The sequence below is a fragment of the Manacus vitellinus genome, unplaced genomic scaffold (assembly GCF_001715985.3).
Source record: "Manacus vitellinus isolate BGI_N305 unplaced genomic scaffold, ASM171598v3 scaffold_20_pilon, whole genome shotgun sequence".
Classification (NCBI taxonomy): Eukaryota; Metazoa; Chordata; class Aves; order Passeriformes; family Pipridae; genus Manacus; species Manacus vitellinus.
Genome location: NW_021939471.1, coordinates 7,172,416 through 7,188,327, shown reverse-complemented (window position 1 = coordinate 7,188,327; position 15,912 = coordinate 7,172,416). Strand labels below are relative to the sequence as shown.

Below are 15,912 nucleotides of genomic sequence, written 5' to 3'. Positions count from 1 at the left end.
AAACTTCTGGTAGATATGAGCAGCTGAATAGTTGTATTGGAAAACAGTTTTCTTTTCTTGGGAGCATAAGTGATCTCACTTAGCTGTATGGGAAAGGAAATTAAAGGTTATCAGGATTTATACTAATATAACCCCCTGTGGAGGGGATAAAATAAAACTGTATACTAGAATGACTAGAAAGAGTCATTCTTACTGAAAGTCCAGAATTTTGTTATTCTTTACCAAGAATAAGGTAAATTCATGTCATTTGCAGTGGGTGTGGTAACAATTCTCAGAACAGAGGGGTTCTTCCAGATGCTGATTCAGATTACTTGCACTACAAAGCCTACTTTGGAAATCTCTCTCTGTCTCTGGAGCCTAGAGAGACTAGCTTCTTATTTGGGGTCATCTAAGCCAAGTTCCTTTGTTTTGGCAGTGTGAATACTTCCATGTTTAGGGGGTGGTTTTTATTGATTTATGCTGCTCAGCAGTATTAGACCATCTGAGAACATTTTTGGGCAACCAGTTTGTGTTATTTCTCCACAGCAGTGAAACACATGAGTGTATTGTGGAACACCTCTAAATAGCTAGGACTTGGTAACTTCCAGCAGTGATTTCCTGAAATGCTGTGAATCTGTGAATCTTAATCTTTCAATATTTGTTTGAATGTTTCTGTAACAGCAGTGTATTAATACCTACATATAAAATGATTTGAGTAGATGTAGGTTTTGTATACTTAACTTGCATGCTCACCAGTAGCTACTGAGAAGCCCCAGTAGGCAACTAATACCAGACTTAAATAACCTTCAGAAAATAATGGGTAAAAATTGATACAGTACAAGACATTCCTTATGTTTACAAATGTAAAAAATTGTCATTGGTTATTAGAATTTCAAATATTTGTGACCAGAAGTTTTATAAGTGGCAGAAATGAAGTCTGTTTCCACGGGGTTCTTCTTAGCTCTTGTATATTTTCTTTATGCAAAACCCACCTACCCAGAGGGTCGGGTGGCAGCCCAAGTGTAGTAAGTTCACATTTTCCTTGTATCCCAAAGCATACTTCCCCTCACACCTTGTTCTGAGTGTGTTCAGATCTTAAACAGAGTACAGACACATCAGGAGACAATTATTAAAGCTGCTGCTTAGAATTAGAAAATTACCTTGAAATAAGAGATTAGTAATATTATTAATTTTGGAGCACTGTCTTTAAGAGGTTCACTTTTCTTCCTTTCTCTTTTGCCAGACAAGCTATATACAGTCTTCAATGTTTTTGATGATGATTCCACCTGCTGGACCTATCATGAAGGTGTTTTGTCTATGAAAGTAACAAGGAAGGGGCCAGTTGTTAGTACTCTGGAAGCAGACTGGCTAGAATTAACTACATTTTATTATAAACAAGGATTGTCCTTAGTTGATTCTTTTGTGCACTGGGAATCTTCTAAAGGTGAGTAAAGTCCCAGAATATAATAAAGCTTTTCCTTGTTTATGTACATCTACATAACTTGGAAAAAAATAAGACCACGTTTTGTTTCTTGGTGTGAAGGTCAATATGTAAACATGTTCAGATAGTATATTGTAACTTTGTAGAATCTGATACCTAAAAAGGGAATAATTTGTCTTCTGGCCAATTAGAGATTGAAGTAATTGAAATTTCTCTTTTGGTTTATCAAATTGAGAATTTCCAAAGCAGGAAACTAGCGTAGTGATAAAACAAAATAAACTTTAGTTTGGTTTTGGTTTTTTTGAAGGAAAAGGTAATGGCAGGGGGGAGATCATTAGATGAATGTTTCTGTGACGTTCCTGTTCTGCTGCTCTGTGGATACTGTGCTGCACTCCAAATATTTCTAATGAGACAAAAGAGCACCTTGAGTTCTCATTAACCTTATTGTACCATTAAATCCAAGTTAGACTTTCCATGCTTCCTACTTTCTGAAAAATTCTTTCCAAACCACCAAACTGCATTAAAATTTGCTGTTCTGGTCAGATGTGGACACATGTAGGGAGTAGAGAAACCTGTTTTTGTCCTTGCATTCAACTGTAGGCAGATCCCCCAGGACTTGTTCACACAGCTGAGAGAGAGGTCTTCCCTGATCCCTCCTGCTTCCTGTGCTGTTCTGCAGGAATCTGCCAGCTCAGTTGACAGTCATATTGATATAATAGAGCAATTAAAATGATAGACCTCTGTGCCACAGGATCTTCAAATTTACTTCATTCTGCCAGTTTTGGTGTGATACCCATTTTTTTTCTGGAGAGATCCTACCAGCTCTTTGGGAGTTCCTAGCCTTCATCCTCCTGATTAACAGGTGCAAGCCTATCAGTAGTGCCACTGCTGGCCCAGGCTCCTGCACACCATGCTGAGCCCAAAATCCTGCCTTTTGGCAGAGCTGTGGGTCAGTGCTGCACCACTGGTGACAACAGAAGCAGCTCTTTGCTGGCCAGAGTATCTAGAACTGTAAAACTGTTGCTGGTAAGATACATAATTTAGAGATTCCATTTCTATTTGAACTGAATTTGTCTGAAAGCCAGAAATGAAGTGTTGCAAAAAATATTAGGAAGCTACTGACAGTTGCACAATTGCTTGAAAAAAAAAACTGGAAGAAGATGATAGTACCCTAGTGTTAGGGGTACAGATCAAGGCAAACTGACCTGGTTAATAAATTGTGAAACTATTAACTGCTATCAAACAACATTTGTTAAAATAAACCTAGACTTTATACTTCTCCAGAGTGATACTTTGGTTGAATTTATACATGTCTTGCTTGTACTAAGTTGCAAGTTGTTGGTGTTCCTGTATAATTAATTATGGCAGTTCAGTGTAAGCAGGCAAAATAAAGAGCTGCAGTGGAGGAAAGTCTTGTAAAACGTTGGTTATAAAGGTTTCAGGGCCCTTAAACAGTTTTTGCAATGCTCAGGCTGATTATCAAGAGCTTTAGATAATTAATTGCCAAAGTTGCTTTCATAAGTCACTTTGTCTGCCTCTTATTTGGGTTATACAAGGAGGGCAAAATTACTAGGACTTTGAGTAGTTGTTATATTTACTGTGTCTTATGCTTTTTTCTGTTAATCCTGACTTAAAATAATATGCACTCACCATCTCCTTTGCAAGGCAGAGCTTAAATAAAAAAAGTAAAACATAATCTTTAAAAGCTAAATTATGTGGGTTCTTCAAAAGCAAAACCCTGACAACAATGACAACTCCTCAGTTTTCAGTGTTCTCTGTGGTTTTGAGTGTGAATCACTGCATTTCTGTAGCTCTGTGGTAAAGTACATTTAGTGACTGTCAGAGGCACATAAGCTCATCAACAGGTTTACCTCAGATGGAATTTGGCAGCTAGTCCCTCTCAAACTGCAGATTTTATGCACATAAACAGTCTAATGGTGCAGTTTGTAGTAGTTACCTTTTTTGCTCTGAAATTATTACTCCTGTTTATTCAAGTCAGTGGAAGAAGAAAATTTCCTTGGGGGGAAGAGAGGTGAGAATTCAGACTCCTAGTTTTCAATACAGAGATTTTTTTAGTGCTGGAAAAGAACCCTCTGGAGATCTGTTACAGTTCACTGAGGGCTGGTTTTGGCAGCTGTTGAAATTAATCTTTGCAGCTGCTGTCCAACAAGTTTTACAGTCTTCCCATTCCTCACATAGAGAAGATCTGTCTGCTCCTCTCTGTATGAACAACTACCCCATCTTTAATGCCCAGGCAATAACATACCTCATCCAGTATTGGAGAGGATTTAAGTCTGGTATTCTGAGGATTGCATAATTTTAATGTCTAAGTTTAGTTTAAATTCAAGTTAGTCAGCTGTCAGGGTACATCTCCACAAAAGGCTTCCTGAAGGCTCTTGGGAGAAGCAAAAGCAGCAAATGACCCAATATTTGATGCACAGCTTTAGCTTGGGCCAGCCGGATGCTGTCGAGCTTGGATGTGTGAGTCAGGGAGTTGGGCTCTGAAACTTCCTTCCCATCAGGAATCTTCTTACAATTACTTGTGTTTCAGGCTCTTCCTGTGGCCACTTATGTTTTTAAGTAGCAATAGTTTGGCTTTGCACTTCATGGTTCACTTCTCTCTGTTCCCTGCCACCACACCAGAAGCTGCAGGCAGATGATATTGAGGTCGAGTAAAGAGGGTTTGTGCCCATCCTCTGCAGGAGATGTGTTGGATACAGGAAACTGGAATTCAGATTAGAGCAGGGAAGGGGTTAATGCTTTTGAGAAAATTAAATCATTCAGAGTTCAATTTGTGTAGAAAAAAAGGGATTTGAGTATTAAGTTGACTTGCATGCTCCAAGTTGTAATTAGATGCAGAAATAACCACAAATTTGAGTTTGCTAACTCATTTATTTTAGAGGACTGTTCAGTGAGGAGGGTGGGAAAACATCCCATATGTACCTCTTGGTAGTGTATCAACCTAAAACTTTGTTTCTGTTTATGTTCACAGGGGACTATTTGCCCAAATCTTTAGAGGGATTATTTATCTATGAAGAAGAAGGTGCTGGGGTTCCAGGTTCTAGCAGGAAAGGAAATGATGCAATAGTTGTTGAACAATGGACAGTCATTGAGGTAAATTAGTGATTATTTAGCAATGCTATTTCCTACTTTTATTTTTCTTGTTTTTTCCTTAGGGTGCTTGTACCAGTATTAGATAAATGTTCAGGATGGTTTCCTGAAGCCACTTGCATGGGCTAAACTCAAGCCTTAAATCATAAAAATAAAGTCAGGTCTGTGGCCATTGGTAAATGTACATAAAAGAAATATGCTGGAGGGATTCTGGCCTGCCACTTACAAATGACCATACCAACAAATACAACCACCAAAGAAAATGTTCTGGGATTTTTGTATGTGTTTCAGACCAATTTTGGATAGAATTCCAGCAAGTGCAGGTCACACTGACAATGTGAAGTATTTTTAAATAAAAAGGGGAAGAAGATAGCTAGAACTACAAACAGAAGGAAAATTATAATGATTTAGTTATGGCTTTCAGATGTATATTTTTATTAAAATGTTACTGCTAAATATGAAATACTTGGGTTTTCCTAATTACTGTAGTAGGCTACAGCACTAAAATTTTTTAAATATTTTAATGTTTTAGGATTATTGCATCAATGACATCTGAAATTAGTCATTGTTGGAGGATATTAAGGGCTTACTTTTGAAATATCCAATGATAAATATGTTTACCAATGTGAAAAGAATTAACATAAAGCTTGTATGTTAAGAAAACCCAAACAAAAAAGCCTCACCAAAATCTTAATTATAGTGCTAGGTGAGATGCTTATTCTTCATATCTAAAGTAAAAACAAATACATAATTGACCCCTAAGATGGTGTTTAAAGTTTTGGCACTAATTTAGCAATGTGACAGACTGGACAAATGAGATGTGCTCTGTTGCTGAATCAGGGCTCATATCTGATGTTAATAAATTGCTTTCCTTGGGTTTTGTAGTCATGACCTTTCAGATTGTTTTCAGTTTGAAGTAGTGAATCTCCACCAAACAACAGTTTGTCATCTCAAAGGATCGTCCCACTAAAAGCGAGAGAGGAATTGTAGTTGTATAGAAATGTGAATAAAATCTGTACAGAGTCTCTTTACTACTTTTTATAATTATTAATGTAGGGGTGTGAAATTAAAACAGATTATGGACCTTTATTGCACACGCTGGCTGAGTTTGGATGGCTCCTGACCTGTGTCCTGCCTACACCCATCGTACGACATGACAGGTACCCACACTAGAGATTGCAGCATTTTTGGTGTACATGTCTGAGAATTATCAAGTAATTACTTGCATCCTTAAACGTAAAAAAAAGGAAAATGCTAATGTTAAATGCATATAAAACTTGAGATGTAAGTACCATTACTGTTGAGTCTTCTACTGTGGTGTTTTAGGTCTGCTGGTTTCAGTGAGTCTAATTCTAGACTTAAAATACATTGTGTAAATCTAAACATTATTTAGAAAACTTTTAACCACATAGTCAGCCCCCAGCAGTGGGGTTACTCATGCACTTCAAGTTTAAACAAGTATTGAAATGTTTCACTAGTTTAGGACCTTGGTGAATGACTAGTTTAGGTGATGGAAGAAGTCATGTCACAAGACAGTCATGCACTGTTTATTGCACATTAGAGTGGGGTGTGCTAATTCAGCAAGTTACTGGGCTGTTTCTCTTCTTTATAAAAATATTATGGTTCACTTGAAATATTGTACCAAACTACTGGATTTCAGTTTTCTGGTTGTTATACTTATTTAGATGATTGAGGGGACTCTGCTCTTTAAGAAGAGCCAAATAGCCCACCTGAATCCTCCACAAGGTTCTAGACTTTTTTTTAACCCCCCCAAAAAGTACTGTGCTTTTCAGCACAGTATCAAGTTAAAAAAATGGCAAATGAAGCAGTGGATTAAGCACTCTTAATGCCCCTCTTCTCTCTCATCATCTTTTTTTAAGTTTTTCTTCCATTAGATTAAGATTGCCAAGCTTTGAAAACAAACAAATGTGCTGAGGCACAGCTTAGGGCTCACTACCAACTGTGGAAAGAGTGGATGACTTGAGAAATCTTTGGATCCCAGACCTCACTGTGTTAAATCAAGGCAGCATGAAAAAGATGTGAATGACAGTTTCTAAGAAAACTCCTGCAAGAAAGTGGGAGTTTTGTTCAAGTGATTTGACATAATTAAATCAACTCATGCATGTGAGAAGGAGGCTTTTCTGATCAGGAAATAGGTGTTGGGGTGTTTGGGCTGTGGATTTTTTTTTTTAATAGTTGATTTTAACCAACTGGTTAAATGCAAAGACAAGAAGTGGTAAAATAATATGGCATGTTCTGTGGAATTTTTTTTGTTTGTTTCTTTTTTTTTTAATAAGGGCCTCTGTATGTTTTGTTTTCTTCTAGAAGAAGCAGTTTCCAGAATACAAACCAAAATGGTTCTCCTTTCATTTCTTCAATAATTTTGCAGCCCAAATGTATTAGCTTTGAACATGGTGACTTGTAAGAGTATGTGAACTACTGAGCCTGGCTTTTGTAAACAGCTGAAATTTTTGGCCAAATCTTAGCTTGACAGTAAGTCTTCACAATGTGAATCTAATCTTTGAAGGATGTCAGTGGACAATGGGAGAGAGATTTTAGTAGTCATGGTGTGCTGTGAGTCATAGAATGAGGGACTTTTTAACCTACAAACTCTTGTGTCCCACAGGCAGTGTAACTGAACCCAGCCCTGCAGGGTTTGGACAAGCAGGGTCAGGAATGTCCTGAGCAGCTGCTGATCAACCACTCTGAGTGTCAGTCTGTGCCTGCAGCAGATGAATGGTGCTGCTTTGTACCTCATAGATTGCAGAGCAAAGGCAGGGCCCATAGAAAAAAATCCAAGTGCTAAAAGAAAAAAAAAATAGGAAAAAGGGCTAACAGCTTGATTAGGCTAGAGCTGTTAGTATTTGAATTAGTTAGAAAATGTACCAACCAGCAAAATATTAAAGTAGTGTTAGATTTCTCAAGTGGTGTTGCATCCCAGATGTGAAACAACCAGCCCATTAATAGCAGTGTTCATGCTAAAGGGGATTATATCCTGGCCAAATCTGAAGCTGGATTTATTTTATATCCACACTCAGATAATTCAGACTAATAAAAAGCATTTGTTTTCTGGCCTAAATGGTTGGGTAGGAGTCTGCATGAATTGTCTAATACTTGTTATCCCACTGTGGCTTGAGTTACTCTTGGAAGAAATGGGATGAATCATGTTTTGTGTGCCTGTAGTATATCTCATATACAGCTATTCAATTTTCTTTTTTAAAAAAAAACTTGAAAAAACCCATGAAGAAGAATTCCTAATTAGGAATTGAGAATTCATGAGTTGGAAAATTAACGACTTCCTGTCCTCATGAGCTAAGTAGCAATTGATAACTACTATTTTTAGGCATTGATGTTGGCATTTAAAGAGAAAAAATTCCTGGATGGTTACTGTGTGTCTGATATGAAAGATGCCATTACAGTGGTGGTGGTGATGGGTTATCCTAGGAATGCAAGTTAAATGTCTCAATAAAGAAGGATACTTTATGCTGCTCAACAGCTGGGGTTTTTTGCCAGACTTGGAACTCTGTCCTCAAAACCCAGCCTGAATATTAACAGTCTTCAGAAACACTGAAGAAATAAAATAAGCAACATTTTGAGATCATCTGACAAATTCATGTTTTCATATTTATTTTTATAAAAGAATTTGTGCACAATACTTAGATAAAATCTTCATTATCCTCATTTTTACTCACTGTAGTACTTTGGTCTATTCTGTTTTCCTCTTATTTATTGCAAAACTTTCCATCACTTCAGATCTTCTGTGATCTCTTCCTAGATGTTGTGCCCCCTGCTTGTCTGCAGACGAAGAGTGACCAGCTGGGGTGTGAGAGGGTTGCTGTGCACTGATGTGTTCTTTTTCAGGCTTTTGCAGGGTTAGGATTTGAAACAGTTCAAAAAAACACTAGGCTGTCATGTCTGTTCCTATGTGGTGCTGTTGTTGTAAAGTTTTTCATTTTTGACAGACATATGAATTAAAATAAAAAAAGAAAATAAATATATAAATAAAAATAAGTATAAAATAAAATGCCCAGAGCATTAAGCTGATGTGATAGCTGAATGTCACGCCTCACTGTCCTGTTTCAGGCAGGGGCAGCACTCTGTACAGCAGTTTAGTCTTTCAGTTCCTACCTCAATGGCTAAATCATGTTGGATGCAGGAAACACTTCCCTGAAAAGCTCTTTACTGTTACAAAGAGAGTGTACATGTCATTCTTGAAACACTCACAGTAGCCATTTTGTGCGGTGTTGTTTGAAAAATAAGCACTGTGGGGCTTGGGTTTGTTTTTTGGTCAGCACACTAGAGATTGCATAGAATTTGCCCTCTCCTGACAGTGATTCTTTTTTTTTTTACTCTGGGGATATGAGAAAGCAGAGCATGAAAAAAAAAAAGCATATGATGCAACATTTGTTGTATCCATCCATGTCTTGGGTATTTAAACTGTGCCAGCAGTCAGTAAAGAAATTTTTAGACAAAAAAGCAGACCATAAAAGAATACCTGATGGATCCACAATAATATTAGTGATCTAAAGAGCCCCCTGTATTATATGCAAGTCTTACTTAATTGGTAAATGTCTTCAAGACAAGAATTTTGATAGTAATTATGCCAAGTTCAGATAAATAGCAAGAATAAAATGAATAGTGCTTTTAGGAGTTAAATCTAGTGAGTATCTAGGAGATACTTCGCTGGTAAATTTAGTGCTCCTGCAGTTTTATGATGATATTATAGGAGTTTGTAAAATTTCATACATGTTAGGGGTTGAAAATTAGAAGTATTTCTAAGGTTTTTCAAATGTTTCATTAAATGGATCCTTTAAGCTTAGTATCTCAAGCTGGTGTCAGTCTCATGACTGAAAGTTTAGGTGCTGTGTGGCTCCAAAGGAGTGCAAAGCTTTATTTTGAGAAATGTGAAAAAACCCACAACTGAATAGATGAAAAGAATTTCTTATTCCTTTTGTTCATTTTTAGAAAACTTTGTTTAACCTCTGTTTGCAGTGCTTTGTAAATAACATGTTCATGCATAACAACAAAATGGATCTGTAAAAATCAGAGCCATTGGAGTATTATTGAGCTTCTAGTTTGATGTTTGCTTTTGGGGACAGAAATATAGACATGTAATAGGACAAATTTCTTTTCTCATCCACCATAAGCAGACAAGCAAATTGATGAAGTTTCAACAAAAGAGTCTCTGTTGCTCTTCATCACTCTTGAGAGGAAAAAGCTTCAGCAGCCTGACTCTGCAGTGACCTTTATTTCCCTCCACTGATTACTGCAGTGCCTGAAAATGGACAAGGCAGGCTCTGAGCAGTGCAGTGCAAAAAACTGACTTTGGTTATTAATTTATCATGGCTCACTACTTAATCAGTGTTTTCAAAATGCCCTGACTTAGGAGGCAAAGAGGGAATGTGGAAATGTGAGGGAAGCTACAGAGCTTCCCTTGCTGTAAGCACTTTTTCTCATTTAAATTCTGCGGAAATCCCACTGTCATTGAGTCCTTTGTGAATTAAGCTCATAGCAGCTTTGTCGTGTGTGGCATTTTAATAAGGTCAGACTTAGAAGATTGTTAATTTACTTATTGTCTACTCACCATCATGTCCTTTCTCTGTTCCAGTAGAATTTGTACAAGCTGTAGCTTAATGTTTGGGTTTTTCTCTTGTCTCTGAAGGAATGCAGACACTGTTACCAAATAAGCCGTAGGCTCTTCCCCATGCCCCGGACTGCGCTCAGCCTTCTTGCTTAGAAGAGAGATTTCCCAGTTGATGTTATCAAAACAGACATAACTGAGGCAGGGAGAATACCTAACCAAGTGGAATAAGGTTGCAGGACTGTGGACTTACTTGTAATGACATAAAATCTTAACATGTTTTCTTTTAATGATTGCAAATAGTGAGGTAGAGACTCTTAGAGCAGGAATCCTTGTTAGTTTAAGGAAATGAATGAATTTGCTCTCCTGCATTTTTGTGTTCCCCACTAGCTGGAGATTATGATAGTTCTCTGTTCTCATCCAAGGAAGACATGCAAAGATATGCCATGACCTGAGTTCAGCTGGACTGAAAGGAAAATTGGGAGGGGCCAAACACAGTCACAAACCCATCATCACCAGCTATTGATCTGAGTACACGTGTACTGAGTAGCTATTTATGCTGGGAACTCTTCCTGAGCTCATAGGGACAGTTTTAGTCCCTGATTTTTCTTGGAGCAAGTCCCTAATGTTAAATAAATTCTCAGTCCTAGCCCTGTCATGAAACATGCACCAGTTACTTGAACTTGGTATGTGATTGGTAACCTCGTGACACACTCATAGTGAAGTAAAAGCTTGTGTTGTTTTAGTAATTCTTTCTGTAATGTTATGCATAATAATACTGGCTTATGATGGATAGACTAGGTAGAATCATAAATATTTCAGATGAACTCACTGTCTCTTTGGTGTTTCCATTTTGCTACTTGTCTTTAGTGCACTCTTAAATCTGAAGTCACCCTTTTACTGAAGCATTTCAGTATTTTTCCTTTATATGCATAAAACTCTTGCTGAATACTGCCCAGAAGCAGGAGTTGGGGAGAGAAGAGCTTCTAAAAATGTAGTATCTGCTATTTAGAAGAGCATTGGAATTTTTCAAACTCTTATTCTGGAGTTCTGGTCTTGAAACTCTTGCACTTTTTCATTGACACAGAGTTGAGCTTGGTAGTACATATGCTATCAATGTGGTGACCTGTATTTCTGGTGGAAAGGTTATGAAAATACATCTTCTGCAAGTTTTAATGTATTTATCACTTCTAAGAGTGTAATACTTCTGAAACATCATATCAGTAATGTCTGATTAGGTCTTGAGGAAAAACTTCACCTCATCATGTTCATTATTCTACAAGTATTTCCTTCTGGAAAAAAAAAAGCACCTGTACTGCTTTATATGTGTACCATAACAGTATTAAAATCTGTAAAAGTTCCAGGACTGAAGTTGCTCTTTTTTTTTCCCTTTATTTATCTTAATAAAATATTCTCTAGTCCTTCCTAGGCTCCCTCATACAAACCAGCCAGTGTCATTTATCTCATTGTTGATGTAGAGCTTATTAAAACTGAGCCAAGTCCTTTTATCCATAGGTGGGGGGACAGCAAGCTTAACCCTCTGTGCCAGTTAGATATGTTACAACCAGAAAACAACTTTTATTTGGCAGTAAAGAATGGTAATTCCCAAGTTTCATGCCACAAAGTATTGAAATATTTGTTGAAGCTCTCTATTGAGATCAGGCCTGGTTGTTGTGGCATTAATAGGTAGTACATGTTAAATAACTCCAGTCATAGTAATACAAGTTACTGATCTGTCCATATTTTTATGTGTATCACCTTAACCCAGCTCTGTGCTTCTATTTCTTTTTTTTTTTTTAATATGTTTACAGAACTGTTCAGGAATTAATAAACTGATTAATGCTTTGTAGTCTGCCCTCTTCTTACTCATGGACTTAAATACACACAACTTAAAGTTGACTTTAAAAGGTATGAATGTGTTAGGGACAATTATTGCCATTAGAACACTGAAACTGTTTTCTTTAAATTTTAGTGAAGGAAATCTCGCTACAAAGCAAGTAATTTTTCTTCAGAGACCTGTTATGTGGAGTTCTGCTGTCCAGACACCAGAGGTGAGTAACTCATTTATGGTATTAATATAAAAAAATTAGTACTTCACATAACGGTAAGATATAGAAACAAACTAGACTTCTCAATTAATAGGGGAAAAAAGTGCTAGAACAGGATTTCACTTATTACCAGTTCAAGTTTGTGGAGGGCTTTTGCAGAGCTCACCTGTTATTTGTTTTCTCAGATGTTATCTCTTGAGTTAAGCCATGGAGAAAAGCATAAGCATGCTAAAAACGTGTTATTTGTTCTAAGAAATTACTGTGTCTCAGGTGGAAGAAGTTGCCTGTGTTGGAAGTATTTTCTTTGGAGTCTTTAGGAAGTCTTGAATGTTCTGATTGAAATCCTGTATCTGTTGCACATAAAAAAAGAAAAGTATTTTGACCTCCAAAATATCTACTTTCACACTTTTAAAAGAAACAAGTGTCAAGCTGTAGGAGGGATACTGCAGTCTGCAGGTTAACAGGGTGAGGGCTGTTGTTGCATGAAAATGTGTGACAGGATTTCAAACTCTGCAGCTGAACCTCCTCATCTTCTTATCTGTTTTGAGGGAAGCTCCCCTAATAGAGATGGTATCCAGTGCTTTTTGAGGGTTAAGGAACTCAGTCACCACACTCTGCTCAGTGTCACAGCAGTTACTGCTCCTGCGTGGTGCTGCAGTAAATCCTGCTGGGCCAGCGAGGGATGAACTGCTGATGGGCTTTTCTTTGCTTTTGACATCCCATGGTGGTTATTTCTGGATTTCAATAGCTGTTCCACCTTTCTCTGTTCAACATGGCTTTCCTGTGATAGTCTTAAGCTATCAATGTTTTCACTCATGTCCAGCACCAAACTTTACAAACTTTATAAACTTTATATACTGTTATAAGGCAGTGATACCTAGCTGCTTCTTTGTCCTGTACAAATAGTTCTGTGAGTCTCTAAACTTCATTCATATTTGATCTTTCTGTCTTTTACTTTCTATTCAGTCTATTACCGTCATGTGTGTTTTCCTCTGTTTAGTGTTTCTAAAATACGCTCTTCCTTTTTTTGTTCTTCTCCAAGCTTTTGCTTATCTCCAGTCTAACTTCCCTCTCACTGTGTCCCCTGATAATTAGTACTTCCATGCCTGAAAGAACTGCTTTCAACATGCACGATTCAAGTCCTGTTTATTTTTTTTGTCTTAATTCCCATCTAGTTCTTGAACACTGTAATTTATTTTCTCATTTACTTAGCTGGAGCTTTTCTTTCTTCTCTTCAATGTTCTGTGTAGTCTTCCTTGCTGGTGTCTTATCTTCTCTTCCACTCATACCCTCTTCTAAATTCTGCCAGTGGAATTTTTTGTCCTTTAACCACCTCCTATGTACAAAGCATCTTCAGCTTTTAGCTTTCAGTTCTTCTGCTCTCGTGCCTGAATTGTAGTCTTTCATTCCTAATGCGTTTCTGAGTATGTTTTGGAACACAATTTTGATACCAATATTGTAAAAATATGGAACATAATGTCAGTGCTTATAAAACAAAATAATGCTTTCCTGTGTTTTAAATACTCTATATAATAAAGGCATGAACTCCTGATATGAGAACTCTTCCCTTGGTGAGACATAATGTTATTTCTAACTACAAGTGTCTCTTAAAAGGCAGCATCATTATCTGTCACAAGTTAGAATGGTTAAGACTCGGTTCTGTCAGGAAATGTAGTACAAACCAGTTCTGTAAAAACAGTCAGTATGAGGAACTGATGAATCTTTGAGATGTGGTTTAAATTAAAAACTTAAACTGTACTCACAGTTTAAATCCTGTCACCCAGTTATGAGGTGATGAGCAGCTTTGGTTTATACAAATAAAATGGTGTGTTTTGTAGTTCTTCTTTTATTTGTTGTAATAGGAAACCTTTGACTTTGGAAGTAAACAAGAAGTAGCTGATGTGTAGCCATTTACATCAGGATTTCTGTGTTTAAAATCTGAACAAACTTAAGATCTAAATGTGCTCTTTAAGTACCCGTGAATGTTTTACTTCTCCACCAGGAAATTTCAATATGATGAGGTCATTTTAGCATGGGATAAATAGGTAACTGGGGCTGAAGCTGAAACATTTAGCAGAGTAACATTTTTCCTTCTGTTTTGCCAATTATGGTGGTTTTCCCTTAAATTTTCATCTTTTTACTTCATTGCTTTTTTACAAAAATGTTTGAATCAGCAAACAGCTTATTACTTTCATTTCCATCTAAATTCATGGATTTGTTATACCAAACTGGTACAGAATGTCATGATAGCTTTGCATTAAGTACCTGGATTTCAGGTGGAAAATAAGCTACTGAAATTTGAAAGCGTTCCCTTCTGCTCTAGAGACTTTTTGTTGTTGTTGTTGTTTAAATAACTTTTACTTAAAAATCTCCTGGACACTGACAACACAGCTGGACTATTTTATTGAACTCTTGCAAACATTTTTGTAAAAACATTTCATTCCTGTGATTGTATATTGTTTGGCATGACGCTCTCCTTTTTATTTGTTGTGCATCTTTTCCTTGATGTTCATATTACATTAAAGCTGTCACTAGGAAAACTTTGGTATCCACAACTTAGGATGTTTTTGAAACACAAAAATACTTCAGATACCTGAAATTTTTAAGTTTAAAAACATTGCGTCACAACTTCTGTTTATTTAAGCACACCTTTATCATATTTGCAGCTCAGATACCTTGAGAAGAATGCTGCTGACAAGGCTTTTTCTTTCATAACTAAAATAAGAAAGCAGCCTCATACAGACCTTTTCAAACACAACTGTCAAGCCCCAGTGCCCTGGTCACATCACATTGTGGTTCTCCATAGTGCAGGAGGGTCTGGCCATGGCTTTGCCCCATGGGCAGGTACAGCTGTTGGACTTGCATTTTGGAGAGTGGCAACAGAGCCTGGGGTGCTTTGTGTACTCAGGGTTCTATTTGTTGATTGTTGGGTTGAAATTAGCATTGCTATTTCTTAAGGAAGTTTTGCTTCAGTAAGAATTGAGGGGAACTCTGCTATTACCTCGTTTCTTAATCTCACAGGATCTCTTTACTGAGGATGGTATATTTTGTGTCCTTGCAGCTCATCTCTGCTGCCTTGTATATTCCTGGGGTAGGGTGTTATGAACTGGCTTATGATTTATGTAATGGTTCAAAAGCCTCTTGAGTTACAAGGGCTGTACTGTCTCAGTAGACTCTGTTTATCACATATCACTTGCTTTTCAAAGAAAAGAGTTCAGAAGAGGAGATGCCAGATTGAACCATGCAGTGCTTGAGGGGTTTCTGATTTTTTTTCTTTTCTCATTTCTTCGTTTATTTCCCTTAAGCAGACTTCTTCATTCTCTTGCTGTGGCATCCAGGCAAAACTTATTTCCTTTTGTTTCTCTTGAGGCAACACTGTTTCCCCTTAGCCTGATTTCCCAATGTCTCCTGTAACAGCTTCCCTACATACATTTCCTTTAGCCACATGGTCCATTGTTTTTACTGTTTCAAAAGGGTTTGAGGAAAAACTCAGAAATGTGTAGAAGAGAGGCACAAACATGGTAAAAGCAATTGTGGTGTAGTTTTGTTTTTAAAGTGCTTGCACTTGTGGAAGAGTGCTTGTGTCCTTCATGCACTGAAATGCAGCTCTGTGCTGAGGCTGGATTCCTTTGTTAGCTGGATGTGTTCCTTCTGTGGGCAGAGCTGTGTCCCTGGCAAGCATCTCCTGTGTTAGCAGTGCTTGTGCTGAGAGCAGGGCTCCAAGCAGGCAGCTTCTCTTAGCACTTCTGCCT

At 37.4% G+C, this 15,912-nt stretch overlaps 1 protein-coding gene across 4 annotated transcripts in view; it reads left to right on the top strand.

Moving 5' to 3' along the window:
- The window catches only part of RFTN2 (raftlin family member 2), a 33,851-nt gene that overhangs the window by 11,005 nt on the left and 6,934 nt on the right, over window positions 1-15,912 (top strand). For all 4 annotated transcript variants that reach the window (XM_018071687.2, XM_018071690.2, XM_018071689.2 and 1 more), the window contains 4 exons: window positions 1,223-1,423; window positions 4,413-4,534; window positions 5,588-5,691; window positions 12,085-12,163. In XM_018071687.2, coding sequence (XP_017927176.2) covers window positions 1,223-1,423; window positions 4,413-4,534; window positions 5,588-5,691; window positions 12,085-12,163 — 506 coding nt within the window. The remainder of the gene's footprint in view (window positions 1-1,222; window positions 1,424-4,412; window positions 4,535-5,587; window positions 5,692-12,084; window positions 12,164-15,912) is intronic.